The 15,873-nt window shown below is 37.0% G+C and overlaps 1 protein-coding gene across 5 annotated transcripts in view; it reads left to right on the forward strand.

Annotated features, from left to right (window-relative positions):
• FAM13B (family with sequence similarity 13 member B) overlaps nucleotides 1-15,873 on the forward strand; it is a 97,888-nt gene that overhangs the window by 19,341 nt on the left and 62,674 nt on the right. For all 5 annotated transcript variants that reach the window (XM_036750656.1, XM_036750662.1, XM_036750660.1 and 2 more), the window contains exons 2-6: nucleotides 1,406-1,572; nucleotides 5,738-5,928; nucleotides 6,365-6,577; nucleotides 9,545-9,722; nucleotides 10,100-10,244. In XM_036750656.1, the coding sequence (XP_036606551.1) occupies nucleotides 5,772-5,928; nucleotides 6,365-6,577; nucleotides 9,545-9,722; nucleotides 10,100-10,244 (693 nt within the window). In that variant the 5' untranslated portion in view covers nucleotides 1,406-1,572; nucleotides 5,738-5,771. The remainder of the gene's footprint in view (nucleotides 1-1,405; nucleotides 1,573-5,737; nucleotides 5,929-6,364; nucleotides 6,578-9,544; nucleotides 9,723-10,099; nucleotides 10,245-15,873) is intronic.

Raw genomic sequence — 15,873 nt, forward strand, 5'->3', positions numbered from 1 at the left:
TTCTGGTTAAGTTCAGGGCCATGTATACATTTTCTGCACATTTACCAATAGCTGTAGCTATTAGGTGCCACAGCAGTGTACATAGGATGTATCAGAACAAGGAGGGCATGGCTAGCACTCGTTCACCAGCATGCATTTAGTCAGGTTTGGGATGCTAGATTTGCCCAGTAGGACTGAGCAGACTAGCCAAGAACCTCATTAATTACCATAGCTCCCTAGCCATTTGAGCTAACCAGATTTGTGAGATTTCCTAATTTGACAGTGACAAACATGTCTTAGAAATCCTCATTTATTAGAATAAGCTTAGAGGCTTTTAACTATTTTTTCACTTTAATTTCCTGTATGTTGAAGCAGTGTTTTTCTGAGTCTTAATAGAATTCCATTAAAAATCTTAAACCAAAAACTAAGTGCTTTAAAAGGCCTTTAAAAATAATTTTATGCTTTGAAGTTGTTTTTTTTCAGCTTAATAGTCCACATGTTTAAACAGGCAGTTCAAGATGTTTGGGAAATAATTATCTGTTGAAAGACATGTTTATGAACATGGCTTTACTTCCCCACAATTTTAATGTTCCTCCTGGGGGTTATAAATTGTGAGTATAATAGACTTTTGAAAACCACACCATATGATGCTTCTTGCTTACCTGAACTTTGAGTGCTACAGTGTAACTTGCTATTATTTCTAAAAGCTTCATTTCTGGACTATTAGAAATAAAGTGCATGCATGACAAAGGTTTGACCTTTGTCTTCTGCTGGCTTGTAGTTTAGGCACGATAATCAAAGCAGCGTGTGTATGTATGTGTGTGTGTGTGTGTGTGTGTGTAGGTGTACACACACATACACACACCCCATATATGCACATATATGTATAGAAATGTAGTTCCACTTTTAAGTCATGACATCAAAACTATGCCATTACTTTCTCTTTTTTGGAAAATCCTAGAAACCATGTTGATTACTAGTATAGGCTAGGAAAAAGAAGTGATTTCTTTTATATTTATTTTAATGTAGGCCTTCTTCCTCTAGCTAGAAGTTGCTCGAGGACAGTTCCAGGCCACGTTTACCTTTGTATCTTCTGGAGTGCTTGAGGAAATGAGTGTTAGAAGAATATGGGACATACATGGAATAAGAAAAGAATTTTTAAGTGGAATCATTCTTTACTTAGGCTGTATTTTGCTTCCTAAACTGTTCTTATCTATTAATTCTGCTAGTAAGTTCTGATGGTTTTTAGTAGTAGTAAAAGGCATTCAGCTCATAACATGAACTTGGAATTTTACCCATTTCTCAAGGAGCGGTAATCATTCAGCATAATCTAAAAGTAGCTTTGTGGGTAGATGTTTTATTCTGCCTTTTTTTGAAAATGAGATGTGACCTAAAAATTGAAATAACTTGTTTTTTCTTATTCTAGATTAACTGCTGAAGTACTGATCGAGTTCTGCGTTTCTTCAATGAGGAACTACAGGCTCATCTTCTGCCATAATCTCAAACAGCCATAAATGACAAAAGAATGCTTGCTCAGTGAGGGTAGCTGGTGCAGAAACCATTTTTTAAACTTAGGTGTTTAAGTACTCAAAGGTACGTTTTCTGGAATAGTCCCCTCTTAAAAGAGACTTATGTAGTTTTTGGTGATTTGACTAATAACGTAGAATTTGTTTTGCTTGAGTCCTTTTTCATGACTGATATGTAAATACGTATACATGTGCGCAGACACACACATACACACAAGTATGGCCACTACATATAATGTAGTATCCTATATATTTACTTGCCTAGGAATACCCACATTTTTTAGCCTTTATGATTGAACAGTTCCCCTTTGAACTTTCCCAGCACTTGCTGGATTTACTCTAATGTTCCACCTCTTTATGTTTGCACATTCTCGATGGACATCTAAAAGCGTATTCTTTATTTGAAAACATTTAGTATGTTCAATAAGTCATTCTTAAAGAATTTTTGTGCAATGTAATTTTATCAAAAGTGATAACTTCTTACAAAGAGCCACAATGAAGAGTGGCTGAAGGGGGAAAAAAAGTTTTGTTTTTAAAGTTTTATTTATTTTTTACTCTGAACTTGAAACACCCAATAAAATGAGCACTTTGTTATGTGCACACAAGAGAACAGGAAAAGGTTTGCATGTTAAACTGCGAATCTTTATTACGTACAGCTCTTCAGCACGTAGCTCTCGAAGCTGTTCTGCTTGTTTGTAATTCTTTCTCATCTCCTTTGTGCATTTAAAAAAAAGTATTATTCAATTCCTTATCCTCTTCTTTTTTTCGGGGAGAGAGTTAACCCTTTTGCTTGGCCCTTTCTCCCTCTCTCCCTAATCAGAAAAAAAAAACGCAAAAACCCTTTCAGTAAATATACATTAATTAAGCAAAACAAACTTCCATGTTGACCATGTCTGAAAATGTATGTCATTCCACAACTACAATTCCATTATCTCTTCACCAAGAGGGATGAGGGACGTGCTTATCAATCTTCTGGGGTCATGATTTCTTGGGTCATCGACCAGAGTTCTGAAGTCTTTCTAAGTTTTTTTTTTTTTTTAACACTGTTGAAATAATTATATTAATTGTTCTCCTGCTTTTGCTTACTTCACTCTATCGTTCATCAAAGTCTTCCCAGGTTTTTCTGAAACCATCCCTTTCCATTTATGGTACAATAATATCATGCCTGTGAAACTTGGACAGTCACCATCATGCCAGAAAACCCAACTGATTTTACTTGAATTGTCTTAGGAAGATTCTGAGTATTACCTGGCAAGATAAGGTACCAGACACTGAGATCCTCTCCTAAGCTGAGCTGCCAAGCATTCAAATGCTACTGCAGAGAGTGCAACTCTGATGGAGCTGGTCACATAGCCTGAATGCCAAACACATGCTTACCTAAGAGACCATTTTGCAGAGTACTTACGTAAGGCAAGGGCTCACACAGTGGTTCAGAAGTGCGGATAAGGACACTTTCAAGGTCTCTCTGAAGAACTTTAGTATCGAGTGTTAGACTGCCCCGCATGGTGAAAGTGCTGTACTCCATGAGTAAAGCAGAATTTCAGTAGCACAAAGGAGATGTGAACTGTGCCAATCCAGAGACATCTCCATTCTAAACGGAGCCTTCCCAGCTGGTATTGGACTGATCGATCACAGCTGAACACGCTGTGCACCTGCATGTATGCACAATAGGAGGCTTAGAAAAATTCCAGTTTAAACTTAAAAGTTGGATGGATACCTGTCTTCTGTGGTCACGTGTGGATTATATGGATTGGAGAAGGCAATATGGAACATTACTTCCCTCTGTTATTTTTGTAGCAGATGCAATTGTAAGAGCTCAGAGTCTTGACCTTTGGACTTAGACTTGTATATTCCCCTTAAAAGACAACATAAATAAAATTTTTGGTAGTGGAAGTGGAAGGATACTGTTTCTCTGAAATCTGACTTTAAAAAACAAAAATGCCACCCTGCTTATAGAAACTATAGATGACTTTTGTGTCATACAGAAGTACTTAACAGTTCGGTATTTGACTAGATGGGTGATCTTATTGATGTGAATATTCCTTTGATCCATGCACATTGCAGCCCATCCAAGTTTCCTCATTTTGGGCAATTCTCATTCATCCCCCTCCCCAAATACTCCACTTAGTATGTCCTCAGTGCGCTTAGGATTTCCCCTAAATCTTACTGTTCTCTAGGTCCTGGTGCAGTACTTGTGACTATTTTTTATCATTCTTTGCATGGTTGTCCCACCTCCTTTTTTATCACACATCCCCTGGATGTTATTTCTTACCATACTTGGGATCCTAAGTGCAGGTTGTTTTTGTAATATGCTGTGACCTGTCCTACGTCTTCATTGTTTTTTGAGTTGTTTGTAGTTTTGCTTCTTCAAAACCCAATCAGCAGGGCACCCTGAGCGAGAGACAAGAAGTAGCATGTGCCAGGCGAGTCTAACTACCACAGCTACCTTGAACACCAGTTTTTCCCAGAACCCAATGGAGACAGGCTAGGACCCTGAGCTCTAGAGCCCTGGGGCTACTGGTACTGTTCAGATTACCAGCCCTGCTTCCAACCTTGCCCCTATAGCCGTAATCCCAGGGAACAACCTCTATGGAAAAGGTGTCAGCCAACTCAACAAATTGCCATCCACAGGGTAGGCAAGCCAGCCCAGCAGCAGAGTGTCGACTGGGGCTGCATATGCTTGACAGACCATTGTCATCGCCTCAGTTGACCGCCTTTCCTCAGACCTGGATGGAGATAGCCCAGGAAAGATCCCAGGGAATAGTAGCACTTCTCTTTTTCCCACCCACCTGATCTGCTTCCAGTCTAGTGCCCTCAGTCATCAGTCAGGGAGTCAGCTCTTGTGGAGGTGTGACCTTGCACCTACTTCTGTGGGTGTTGTGTTGCTTTTCTCTTTTCAGCTACTGAAGATCTAGACTCTTTGACTGGCTGTGGATCTCGTTAGGAAGGTTCTGTGATGTTATCTACAAATAGGAGAATCTAGGTCCCGTGCCATTCATAGGGAATCCTTTTACTTTTGGGATTCTGAGTAGGACACTTTCCATAGCAGTGGCAATACCTTTGGCATTTATACTTGCTTGATCTTGATAATCAGAGAATTATTGAACATAATCCCCTGCTGTTGCTTCCATCAAGGAGACTTGTATCATTTAAGATGTGTATTGCTCTGTCAGAGGGTTTTGTTTTGTTCCATTTTGTAATGAACAGAAATGATGGAAGTTTGTATTTCTGAAAGTTTGGATCAATGTGATGGTTGTGTAGCCTCCTAATGAAAATAGATTGTGAAAGCCTTTCCATTTCTTTATATTTTTTCCAGTGATAATCTTGATACGTGAATAGTTCAGTGTCATCAAAAATAAAGATATGAAAAATTAGATGTGTGGCTCAGCAGTTGCTGATATCTTATCAACTGGCCTTTTCTGGTTTCTAAATCCTCTGCTCCTCCATGAGTATATAAATTTGGCATTAGATTAAAACCTGTCTTTTAGAGCACTGTTAAATTAATGTGTTAATGGTCTGATAGTACCCTGGCCCCATTTCTACCATCACCACTATTGTCATCATCATGATAGAACCGGGCTATTGAGGAGTGACGATCCTTTTATATTTTCTTTGTTTCATGGTTTCAGTAGGCAAAGAATTGTTCACGTAGGGCCTGTCCTACTGCTAACAGGCCTTTTTACTTAGTAGTAATTGGTTCTCCTATAAAAGTAGTAGGGCCAGAAGATTACCTCTTGCTGTAGAATGGAGAAAATCACCTGGACCTTTCTGTGTTCCAGTAAGCTATGTGGAGGCATATAATTTGATAATTAAGTCCAGCTCTGTCTATTAGGGTCCAGAAATCTAGTTTATTTCGTCATAGTTCATGGATAAGTTTGGGAAGGACTAGTTTAACCTCTAGGAGGCAAGCTTAAGTTGCTTTCTGAAAAGTGTAGTAGCCCATGGTGTTAAATTGCAGGGTCTCTTGTCTACTTGGTCTGCTGTTCTGGGTGTTTGATTCCTAAATGCTCATGAAACAATAAAACACAGTCCATAATAAAAGAGTACTTTTAGATAATTGCACTGAAATTTAATTGGTGAGCATAGGGGATATATCTTTACATGGGTCAGAAATTTGGGAATTAACTTGGATCCATAAGAGCATATTCAGATATAAGCCATCTCTGGTATCTATTTGGTCACATTGCTACCTGTTAATCATTGTAGTCTTTTTTTTGTCTTTCATTTGACAGAAAAGACAGCTTTGATTTCTGGCTGCAAAAAGATATGAGGAAGAGCTCCTCCCCTTCCTTGAGTAACTGCAACTCCGTACTTGCTAACAAAATATTTGGAATTCCACTTGATGAGCTGCAGCAGGGAGGACATCCAGACAATGAGGTTCCATTCATAGTTCGCCACGTTGTGGACTATATTGAGGAACATGGTATATATTTCTTTCTATTTTAAAGGGCTAGTCTAGGCATTCTTTGGTCTTTGCTCAACACAGGTCCCCTTCCCATTGAACTCTCAGACACAAGGAGGAAATAGAGTAGAAAACCTTGTTTTGGTAGCCTTCTCAGTTCTTTAATTGAACTTATGCTTCTTCAAAAGGATTACCAAGTTAAAAATAATTTTCAGTGACCCTAGAGTGTCTTCGTAGAGATACGAGTATTTTTTATTGGAGGGGGCTAATAAAGGGAGGGGAAAGGTTAGGTTAGGGATGTAGGGTATAGAAACCACATTCAGGTGTATAATGAGTTGAACAGTATAAGCCAGGGTTGTCTTACATTAATCAGATTTTTTAAACATTTGGAAGTGATGTGTATTTATTTGGTTTAAAATGTAGCTTTGAAATTTTTTTCTTTCTTTTACTCATACAGGAGGTCTGGAGCAAGAAGGACTTTTTCAAGTCAATGGAAATGCTGAGACGGTGGAGTGGCTTAGGCAGAGATATGACAATGGAGAAGATGTGGATCTGGTTAAGGAAGCAGATGTTCCCTCAGCTATTAGTCTTCTTAGGTTTTTCCTTCAAGAACTTCCAGAACCTGTCATCCCTGGTAGCTTGCATATTCACTTGATGCAACTTTCTCAAGGTAACATGATAGATGACTAAGATCCAGTTACTAAGTACCATTATCCATCGCTTCTTTGAAGGGGGCATCTGGAGTTAAGTGGTCATTGTAGTTATATGATTAATTTTTCTTCTTTATGGACTTTCTTGGGATCAGCGTGGCCATAGTGTAAGGACCAGTAGCACACAGTTGTTCTCATAAATGAACTTGATTGGCCTAAGGCCTAGGATAGGAAGAGGAAAAAAGGAAAGCATAAAGTGTGGGAGTGAAGGACAATGTAGAGGACATGGAGTGTGACAGAGTATCGGCAGCAGTTACTGCAGGTGCCAGTTAGTGATACCACAATTATAGGCTTCCTGCTCCAACTAGCAGAACATAGAAATAGAGGTCATGTGCCTCATGATAATCCCTGGATACTGCCCAGAAGGATATGAAACAGCAATCTAAAGGAAGATGAGACAAGTCTAAAATAAAATGAATACAGTTTTTATTTTTTGGATAGCTTTTCAAATGGGAATATGGCAGTAGAGAGTTTGGGAGCTGTAAACTCGTTTGTTTTTGTAGTATATTGAGAGTGATTTGTGATATTTTCATGGGATTCTAAAGTTGGAGTCCACTTGCCAAACTTCCTCTAAGACTCCTGTATTTTATCAGTAACTCCTAAGAAAAAAATGGGGAAATTCTTAGTCCTTGACATAATATTTATATTACTGTATTCATGTCTATACCTGGGCAGTGTAGCAGTGGGCTAAAAAATTACATGCATATACATGAATCAGTAAACCAATATTAATTAAGTACTTTATGTGTACTGAGCACCAGGGAGCAAAGACAAAAGTGAAAACGGCTCCATACCCCAGGACCTTACAGTCTAATTAGGTAAGAGACAACAGATACATGAATAGATGGTATATACAAAAGAAATACCAAATTAGCTACAAGGTGATTTTTGGAAGAGGGCACTGGTACATGAAGTGATCAGGAGAAAACAATGTGGGAAAATGAGTTGAACTCTGAAAAAAACTAGGAGATTCTCGAAGCAACCTTTAGTAATATTCAGTAACTTTATTTGGAAGTAGGGAGAGTATCAGTTTTTATATCTGTCCATTGGAATCTCTGGTTTATGTTTGGAGGCCAGTGGAGATAAATTGTGTCTGTCTTTTGTCTCATACATTCTTATGCCTGAGCTCAACACAACTTAATGTTGTGAAATGATGAGCAAAATGCAGCATTCTCTATTGTACGTCTTCAGTTGTTTAATGGCCTTCAAAATGAATCTTCATTGCCAGTTTAATTTTTAAAAGCCTTTATTGCCTTTTTTCATGCTTCTCTAGTAATAATGATGTTTTTAAAAAAGTTTCTAGATCTGTTCCTTTTTTGTTTCTGGTATATTTTTGTGAGTGTATTAACACAAATTTGCTCGCATATTTTGAATTATATAAATTTTAGTACTGATCCCCTAGAGGAAAGAAGCCTTGGTTTATTCTTGAGCCATCCAGATCCCTTGTTAGTATTCTGTCTTTTTGATGAGTTTTTGATGTGTGTACCTTGGATAAGTTTATAGTAAGCAAGATTTTTAGAGAAGAATGTCATGGCCTGGTTTCTCTTGAACAAAATGTATACATTTGTGGCTGTAATATTATTTAATGGTATCGTGTGAAAGTATTATTCTCTGTCACCAGGGTTTTGTACCTGTGTCTGCTGGTTCGGATTGTCACATGTGTCTGGCAAGGCAGCTAGGTGGTACAATAGATAAAGAATCTTGAAATCAAGAAGAGCCAAGTTCAAATTTGGGCTCAGGCACTTCCAAGCCTTTTGATGCTAGGAAGTCATTTACCCTCTGTCTCACTTCCCTCACCTGTAAATTCAGGATAAATACTAGCGCTTACCTCCCAGGGTGGTTGTGAGGATAAAATAAAATAATATTTGTAAAACATTTAGATATCTTAAAGCACTACATTCATTCTGGCTATTAGATTTGTCTGCATTAGACAGAATCAGATGTCATCTTGACATAATGAATTTTTTTTGAAGTAGTAGATGGAACTTTTCATTTCCAGATTATTCTCATTTTAACATATACTTGTTGGAGAGATTAAAGATTTGCAAAAATGTACAGCACTTTGATGAATCACACTTTTTTTTTTTTTACAGTAACAGGTGAGGTGTCATTCAAGTAATTACATTGGTCACCTAATCTATTTTCTTTATGTATAATTCTTTTTGTCTTGATTGTAGATGTTCCTAGTGCTTGTTTTTGATCCTTCTTCTGATCATAGTATTGTGGAGACCCATTGTTACAGTTTTAAAAAGAATTAGTAATTTGAAAATAAATTTGTCTGGGCAAACTCCCAAGTTATCAGTTTTTCCTTCCTCCCCTAATTTTTCAGCAGTGATCCACCTATTTTTAGTTCTGTTGGTATTACAGAAAAAATGGAATTAATTTCTCTCTAAGACCTTGAAATTCCTTCTCCTGTATGTCAGCAGTACTTTTATACCTGAGTGAGTGGGAAAACATGGAATATAGTTATGACAAGTTATTTTACCATGTACCCAAGTGGAAAAGTATTGCTGATACATTAGTGATGGAATTACTTGTGTGCATTTGTCTTCCCCAGGAGTTGGGGCTGACTTACTTATGTTGACCTAGTGTAGTTAGCTTCTTGCTGCTGGCATTGGTTGAATAGTGCAGCTATGTTGATGTATCAGACAGCAAATTGAAATGGGGAAAATGCTACTAATGAGAAGTAGGTGGGGAAAAAACATTTCTAACTTTTGAAAGCGTGAGTTAATTCTCATCCTCACTCTTTCTCCCCACTTCTACCTCACCCATTCATAACTTCTCCCTTCCTCCTTAAATGAAACAAAAAGCCAAAGGCTGTTAACTACAGGAAGTCAAAAGATGATGGGGATAGAGTTATGTGAAGTTGGCAGAATATCTGAGCTTTGTTTTTGCTTCATTTAAAAACCTGTCATTACACTTTACAGATTATAATAATGAAGATGAATTTGGAAGAAAGTTGAGGTTCCTCTTGCAACAGCTTCCACCTGTTAATTACAGTTTGTTGAAGTTTCTGTGTAGATTTTTAGCCAACGTAGCATCACATCATGAAGAAATTTGGTCTGCAAATTCTTTGGCTGCAGTCTTCGGTCCAGATGTCTTCCAGTAAGTTGTTTTGTAAATGTATGCATTTAACCCAAAGGGAAAACGTTTTGGATTTATGAAGTGCTGTTATTTATGAAATGTGGTGCCTCTTAGAGAATTCAGACTTTTAGGAGCTATTATTTTTATGATAGATCTGATTAACCTTCCCAGCTTGCTTGGGAGGAGTATACAATGCCATTTTACAGATGGGAAAAACTGAGGCTCAAAGGTCCTCTGTAGAGTTGAGAATGAAAGGGTACCTGTTACCCACTGTTATCAAATCATCTTTGAGGTGGTCGGAGCATGGTCAAAAGTAGTTTTCATTTCTTACAGGGGGAGAAGAATCTCAGGTGTGTTGGTGAAGGCTCCTCAGCTAAATTTAGAATTTGTATTTTTAGCATTTATACAGACGTGGAAGATTTGAAAGAGCAAGAAATAGTAAGCAGAATAATGGCTGGACTTCTGGAAAACTACTATGAGTTCTTTGAGAATGAAGAGGAAGATTTTTCATCTACTAATGATCTGAGTTCACTAACTGAACAGGTGAGTGTTCAAGTTTGTCCTATTTTGAAGGCTAACTAAAAAAATTAAAACCATATATTTGTAACTGCCTGCCATGAAATGTAAGTATTGATCCTTAAACTTTTAGTTGCTACATATTGCCCATAGACAATATATGATTTGTAAAAACTGTGAATTCAAAAATATTTATGGTGTATTACACCTAGGACATGCCATCTGGTTTTTTATTTAGGTGAGATCAAATTCATATAACCCTTAGGCCAAAAAATTTTTGTATTTTCTGCCCAAGATTAGTTGTACATTTATTATTTGCAAAGTTGTGTTAGAGATTAGAAATGAGACCTAGAAGATACTTTGTTGATTTAAATTTTTGATAAATGGAGACGTGAAGGTCAAGGATGTTCTCCTAGTTCCAAGGTGTTAAAGTTGTTTTGATGCTTAAAATATTTAAACTTCTGTAGTGCAGAAATGTAGTTATGTAATATGTAGGAAATGCCTTGAACCCTGAAATAAGGCTACACATTTAATTTCTCTTTTAGAGATTAAATTCTCTGTCTTTGGATACATTGTAGTTTAAAAAATTATTTGGTATTGCTTTATAGTTTAAATAGTTTAGGGTTATAGTTTCTTACCCTTAGAAAAATAACTTTTTAGTGTAATAATTATAGTAAAATTCCATTGCTTTTGAGTCCATTTAGAGTTTTGTGACTTTGATCTGGATTAAAGTTATTATTTTTTTTTTTTTAGTGAAAAATGGGTTTACCAAACAAAATAATAATATGTGTAATAGGTGATATTTTAACTTTGTTGAAGAACAAATTTTTAAAAATATTTTAACGCATTTGTCAATGAATGTATATTTTTGATTATAAAGCAGCTTCATTTTTGTCATTAAAATAGGCCTAGGCTGGACTTGGAAACACTTTGGTAATTGTTAGTTACTGTATTTACTTGCAGGTAATAAAAACATTTCTTGGAAAACAGTCTGTAGTTCAGTGACATTTTATTTTATCTGAATTAGAGTGGTATTACTCTGTGTATAACCTGAACTCTAGATAAATGGGAATTTCTTTAATGCTTAGAAATGTTTGGGATGGGGCCTTTTTTGATACTGCCTGCCATCTTCTGTATGGACTTTCCTTTGTATATTTCTGACTCTGCTTTGCTCCTGTTTTTAAAACATAAACACGGATAGCGACTATCCTTTTTTTTTTTTTAAAGTATCATGAACTTTAAAGAAATGACACAGTAGCAAATGCCAAATGCATCTTACTGTGTGAATGAAGGATGAAAATGTGTGCATATGGAAATAAAAACTATGGGTGGGCTTTGTAGCCCGGGTAGGTGACACATGGACATTTTGGTGCAGTTTTGAAGTTGACAGCTACCATATGTGGATTTCAATTTAGGAATGGTAAGACTAAAGGAAAATTATGAAGTACCTCCTTTAAAAGAATTAGCTGTCCCTGTTAGAAATGAAAGTAGAGGTAAGAGAGTAGTGACATTTGCAGGAATTCCTCACTGTTTATGTTTTAAGTGCTAAAATATATCCTTTTGTTTGAGAATTTTGGCTCATTTGCATTTCAGTGATTTATATTTATATTTGTAAACTTAGGTCTACGCAAAGTGGGATAAAATAAATTTACTATTTGAATCATTCAACTACATTCTAAGATTAAGCCTTGACTTTTAGGAGATTCGTTGCATGGACTTGATAAAGCATTTGTTTCACAACTGCTGCAATACATATTGTAGGATGTACCTTTGTGAAATTTTTTTGGATTGTGTTAGACTACTCTGGCATTCTTTGTTTATTAGGATTTGGTTGTATTTCCTGACATCTCTTAATCTACTTGCATTGAATGTGCATTTTGTGTTGTTTTTCAGTAAACGTTGGAAAAATGATATGGGTAAAATGAACTAAGCTCTGAAAAATGAGAACATCTAAATTAAGGAATATATAATAAAACTGTACACATTTGTCTGTATATGTAGAAGAAAGGAAGTTTGCCTATTGGGAAAAAAATTTATGGTAATGTCAGGTTGGGTAGAGGGATGAGTCCTGGGATATCTGTATATAGGTAGTGATTATTTGGGCCTGCTAACTACCAAAATCTCTATTTTTATTGTGATACACAAGGTATTTTATATTTGATTGTTTAAAAGGCCGCATGTTTCTTTATACTAGGAAATACATTAGAATGCAAGTGAAGGGAGCAGATTTACTAAATTTTGCATAATTATTTCTCCTGAGTAATTTTGACAAACTTTGATTTATGAGATAATAACAAGGTATTGGAGTGAAACAAACATTCCTTAAATGCAGCATAATCCTGTTTTATTTCAAATTTGAATGAAGATAATTGTTGCTGCTTTCTCATCCATTAAGGAGGAATTCCAGGACCCTAAAGACTTTTAAATATAAAATTGGGCCTGACCTACTCTTATATAGTAATACCGTTTCACTCTGAATTTCATGTTTTGTGAAATCAAATTTATTCACCCACTTTTTCTTGTTACTGTTGGTGCAATGGCTTGGCTATTATAAGCCTTTTTAAGTTAAATCGGGAGACACTCTTAGTGTAATAGTTGTGACTATAGAAAGGAACAAATGGTTGGTAGCAGACACGTAGAGAACGTGTTTGAGACAAGCTAAAGAAGGTGAACAATCTCTTTAGTATGGAGTCCTTTATTTATCTGAGGATGGAGGCGATATAATTATGTTTCTTTATACATTTGAGAAGGCAGGCAGCAGCGTTCTCCACAAGCTGGAGTCTGGAGAGCAGGCATTTCACGAGGTCCTAGAGAAGGGAATTACAACAATGAAAGAAAGAAGAGATGTAAGTATGGATAAGGATCCACCAGAAGTGGAGCTGAGGCAAAAGCATACACACAGTTTTAAGTAGCATCTGAAATGAATTAGAAGCTACAGAGCTATTGAGAAATTGAGAGCCAAGCATTCATTGTTTTTTTCTTAAACATGTAATAAATATTTATTAAATCGAACTGATCCATCTGCCATTTATGCACATAATAAATGAACTTAACACATTTTTTGAAGTGATTGAACTAGCCCCCAATTAGGCACATTTACAAGCACTCATTCTTGAAGAGCTTTATGGGGATGGAGTTAAGGCACATTTATTTAAATGAGATGTTTAAAATTCACTCTGTTGGTTTAGAAAAATTCATCTTTATATATGATCATTATTTTGGGGTAGAAAGTAATGGCTACCTTTTAGCTTTTTGGCTCTGTTGTCTTACCAGATTACTTCTAGAGATGATGATAATAGAGGAAAGTAATAGTTTATTTGAATTAATTTGAATTTAAGTGTGAGAATTTGCATGTTCTGTGGACCACTGATTTTATCTATCTCAAATATATTTTATTGAATATGTGTACATTTTAATATCTGTATTGCCAAGCATAAAAAATGTAGCAAATTCATCTTCCCAGAATCATTTCAACCTAAAATTTGGGAGAGTGAATGCATGTAAATTCTTGCTCAATTAAAAAGCCATTGTTTATTTTTTCTTTTATACCTTCTTGTGTGCTCCAGTCTCAGATGCCTTCACAAATTAGGTCGAGTAGTTAATAGTTTACAGATCTGATTTTCTAATTGTAACTTCTGTTTTAAATTAGCAAACCATTTTCTAGGCAGATATTCACCAAACATTTCTCTGTATTTATTCCTATGTTAACCCTGTATAATGTATTTGTGATTTGGTACAATTTAAAAATTTACACAGGTTGGCACCTAGGAAAATATGTCCTTACAGCTCAGATGATGCTAGTAATACCTTGTGTGGCATTTTGTAGCTAAAGACCCAGATCACATAAAGCACCGCATATTTATATGTTAATGTACCACTTATACATTTAGTATTTCAACTCTTCATTTCTCCAACAAATAACCTCTCCCTTATGATTCAGTTAAATTGGACTAATTCTGCCTGCCATACAAGGCCTCTCTCTCTTTGCTGGGCCCTCTTCCTTATGCCTGGAATGCCTTCCTTGTTCCCATCAGACAATCTAATGACAAATAACTGACATTGTTTAGCATTTTAAAGTTTACAAAGTGATTTACCTACCTTATTTTAAAATTTACATTATTTTAATTTTATCCTCAGTAATCCTGTGAGCCTGTGATATAGGTACCACAGATATCACCTTCACTTTATAGATGAAGAATATGATATTCAGAGAAGTTAAATTGTATAGCAAATGTTAGAGGCAAGCTTATAATCCTAGGATCATAGATTTAAGGTTGAAAGGGAGAGATTTGAGGCTCAGAAAGCTCAAGTGACTTTTCCATGGCGTCACAGGTGGTAAGCAGCAGGACCCAAACTTGGGTCCTCTCTTTCCTAATCTAGTACTCTTTATACAACTGTACCATATTGTAATCGAGTGTCGTTCCCCCTCGGCCCTCTGATAACATTCTTCTCTCCATCCAACTCTTTGTGACCCAATGGACCATGATTCTAGGCCCAGCGCTCTATCCACTGAACCACCCAGCTGCCTCCTGTTTCCATTGTACCATATTGCCTTTACCCGTTCCTTTGAGTTCAGCTCAAATGCTGCTGCTTCCTTGAGGCCTTCCTTCATCCCCCAAATAAGTTAATGCCCTCCCACCACCCCTCCACTTGTCATATGTGGTAATTGTGTCCTATCTCCTCAGACTGTGAGCTTCATGAGGGCAGGGATCTGTCTTCATGAAATGTTGTATCTGCTCCAGCGCCTGGGAAAGTTCTGTGTACACAGTAGGTGCTTAATGAGTGTATCCCATTGAGGGGAGCTCTTCGGGACTTTATTTGTGTCTTGGTCCCTCGCTTTTTCTTTAGACACAATTTCTGACTATGTGGTTTCTTAGTTTATCAGAAATGAGAATGTGGGAGGAAAGGCAAGGCTGCTCAAGGCAACAGACTGGTAGCAAGAGAGAGAGCTGGGGAGGAGTGATTGAAAGGAGGCCGCAAACGCTTCGTGTCCGATAGTCTGGGACTGTCTGCCCCAGGTGCCTGCCTTATGAACTTGAGTCCCACTGAAAAGGACGGGTAAGGGAATGGGCAGTTATTAAGCGCCTACTGTGTTCCAGGTCCTGCATTAAGGGCTTTACGAATACTTGATTCTCACAGCAACCCTGTGCGGTAGGCACTTTATTATTCCTATTTCATAGGTGAAAGGACTTGCCCAGGGTCATACAGCTAGTACGTGTCTGAGGCCGGATTTGAACTCAGGTCTTTCTGACTCTAAGCCCATGCTCTCTCTCCTGTACCACCTAGCTGCCTCAGAAAAAAAAAAAGACATTACTGTTGGCAGTACGCTTCCATTTTCATCAAGAATGGTTAAATTTCACAATTAGGCAGAAACAACTTAAATACTTGTTAACTTGGTGCGATAAAAGTTTTCAGTTTGTAGTCAGAGGGCGGGTTTCGAATATTGGCTTTTGCTTTTTACTACCTATGTGATCTTGGGTAAGTTGCTTAACCTCTCTGGACCACACATTATTAATTTGTAAAATGCGGGTTGACTGATTGAGCCCTGAGATTTCTTTGAGCTCCACTTCTCTAATCCTCTCTTAGTTGGTGAGCAGGATAGGACGCATTTATGGAACGGTGGCTTTTCCTTTTCAGAGCTGCAGTATTAACATGG

Source organism: Trichosurus vulpecula, chromosome 3 (assembly GCF_011100635.1).
Source record: "Trichosurus vulpecula isolate mTriVul1 chromosome 3, mTriVul1.pri, whole genome shotgun sequence".
NCBI classification, from domain to species: domain Eukaryota; kingdom Metazoa; phylum Chordata; class Mammalia; order Diprotodontia; family Phalangeridae; genus Trichosurus; species Trichosurus vulpecula.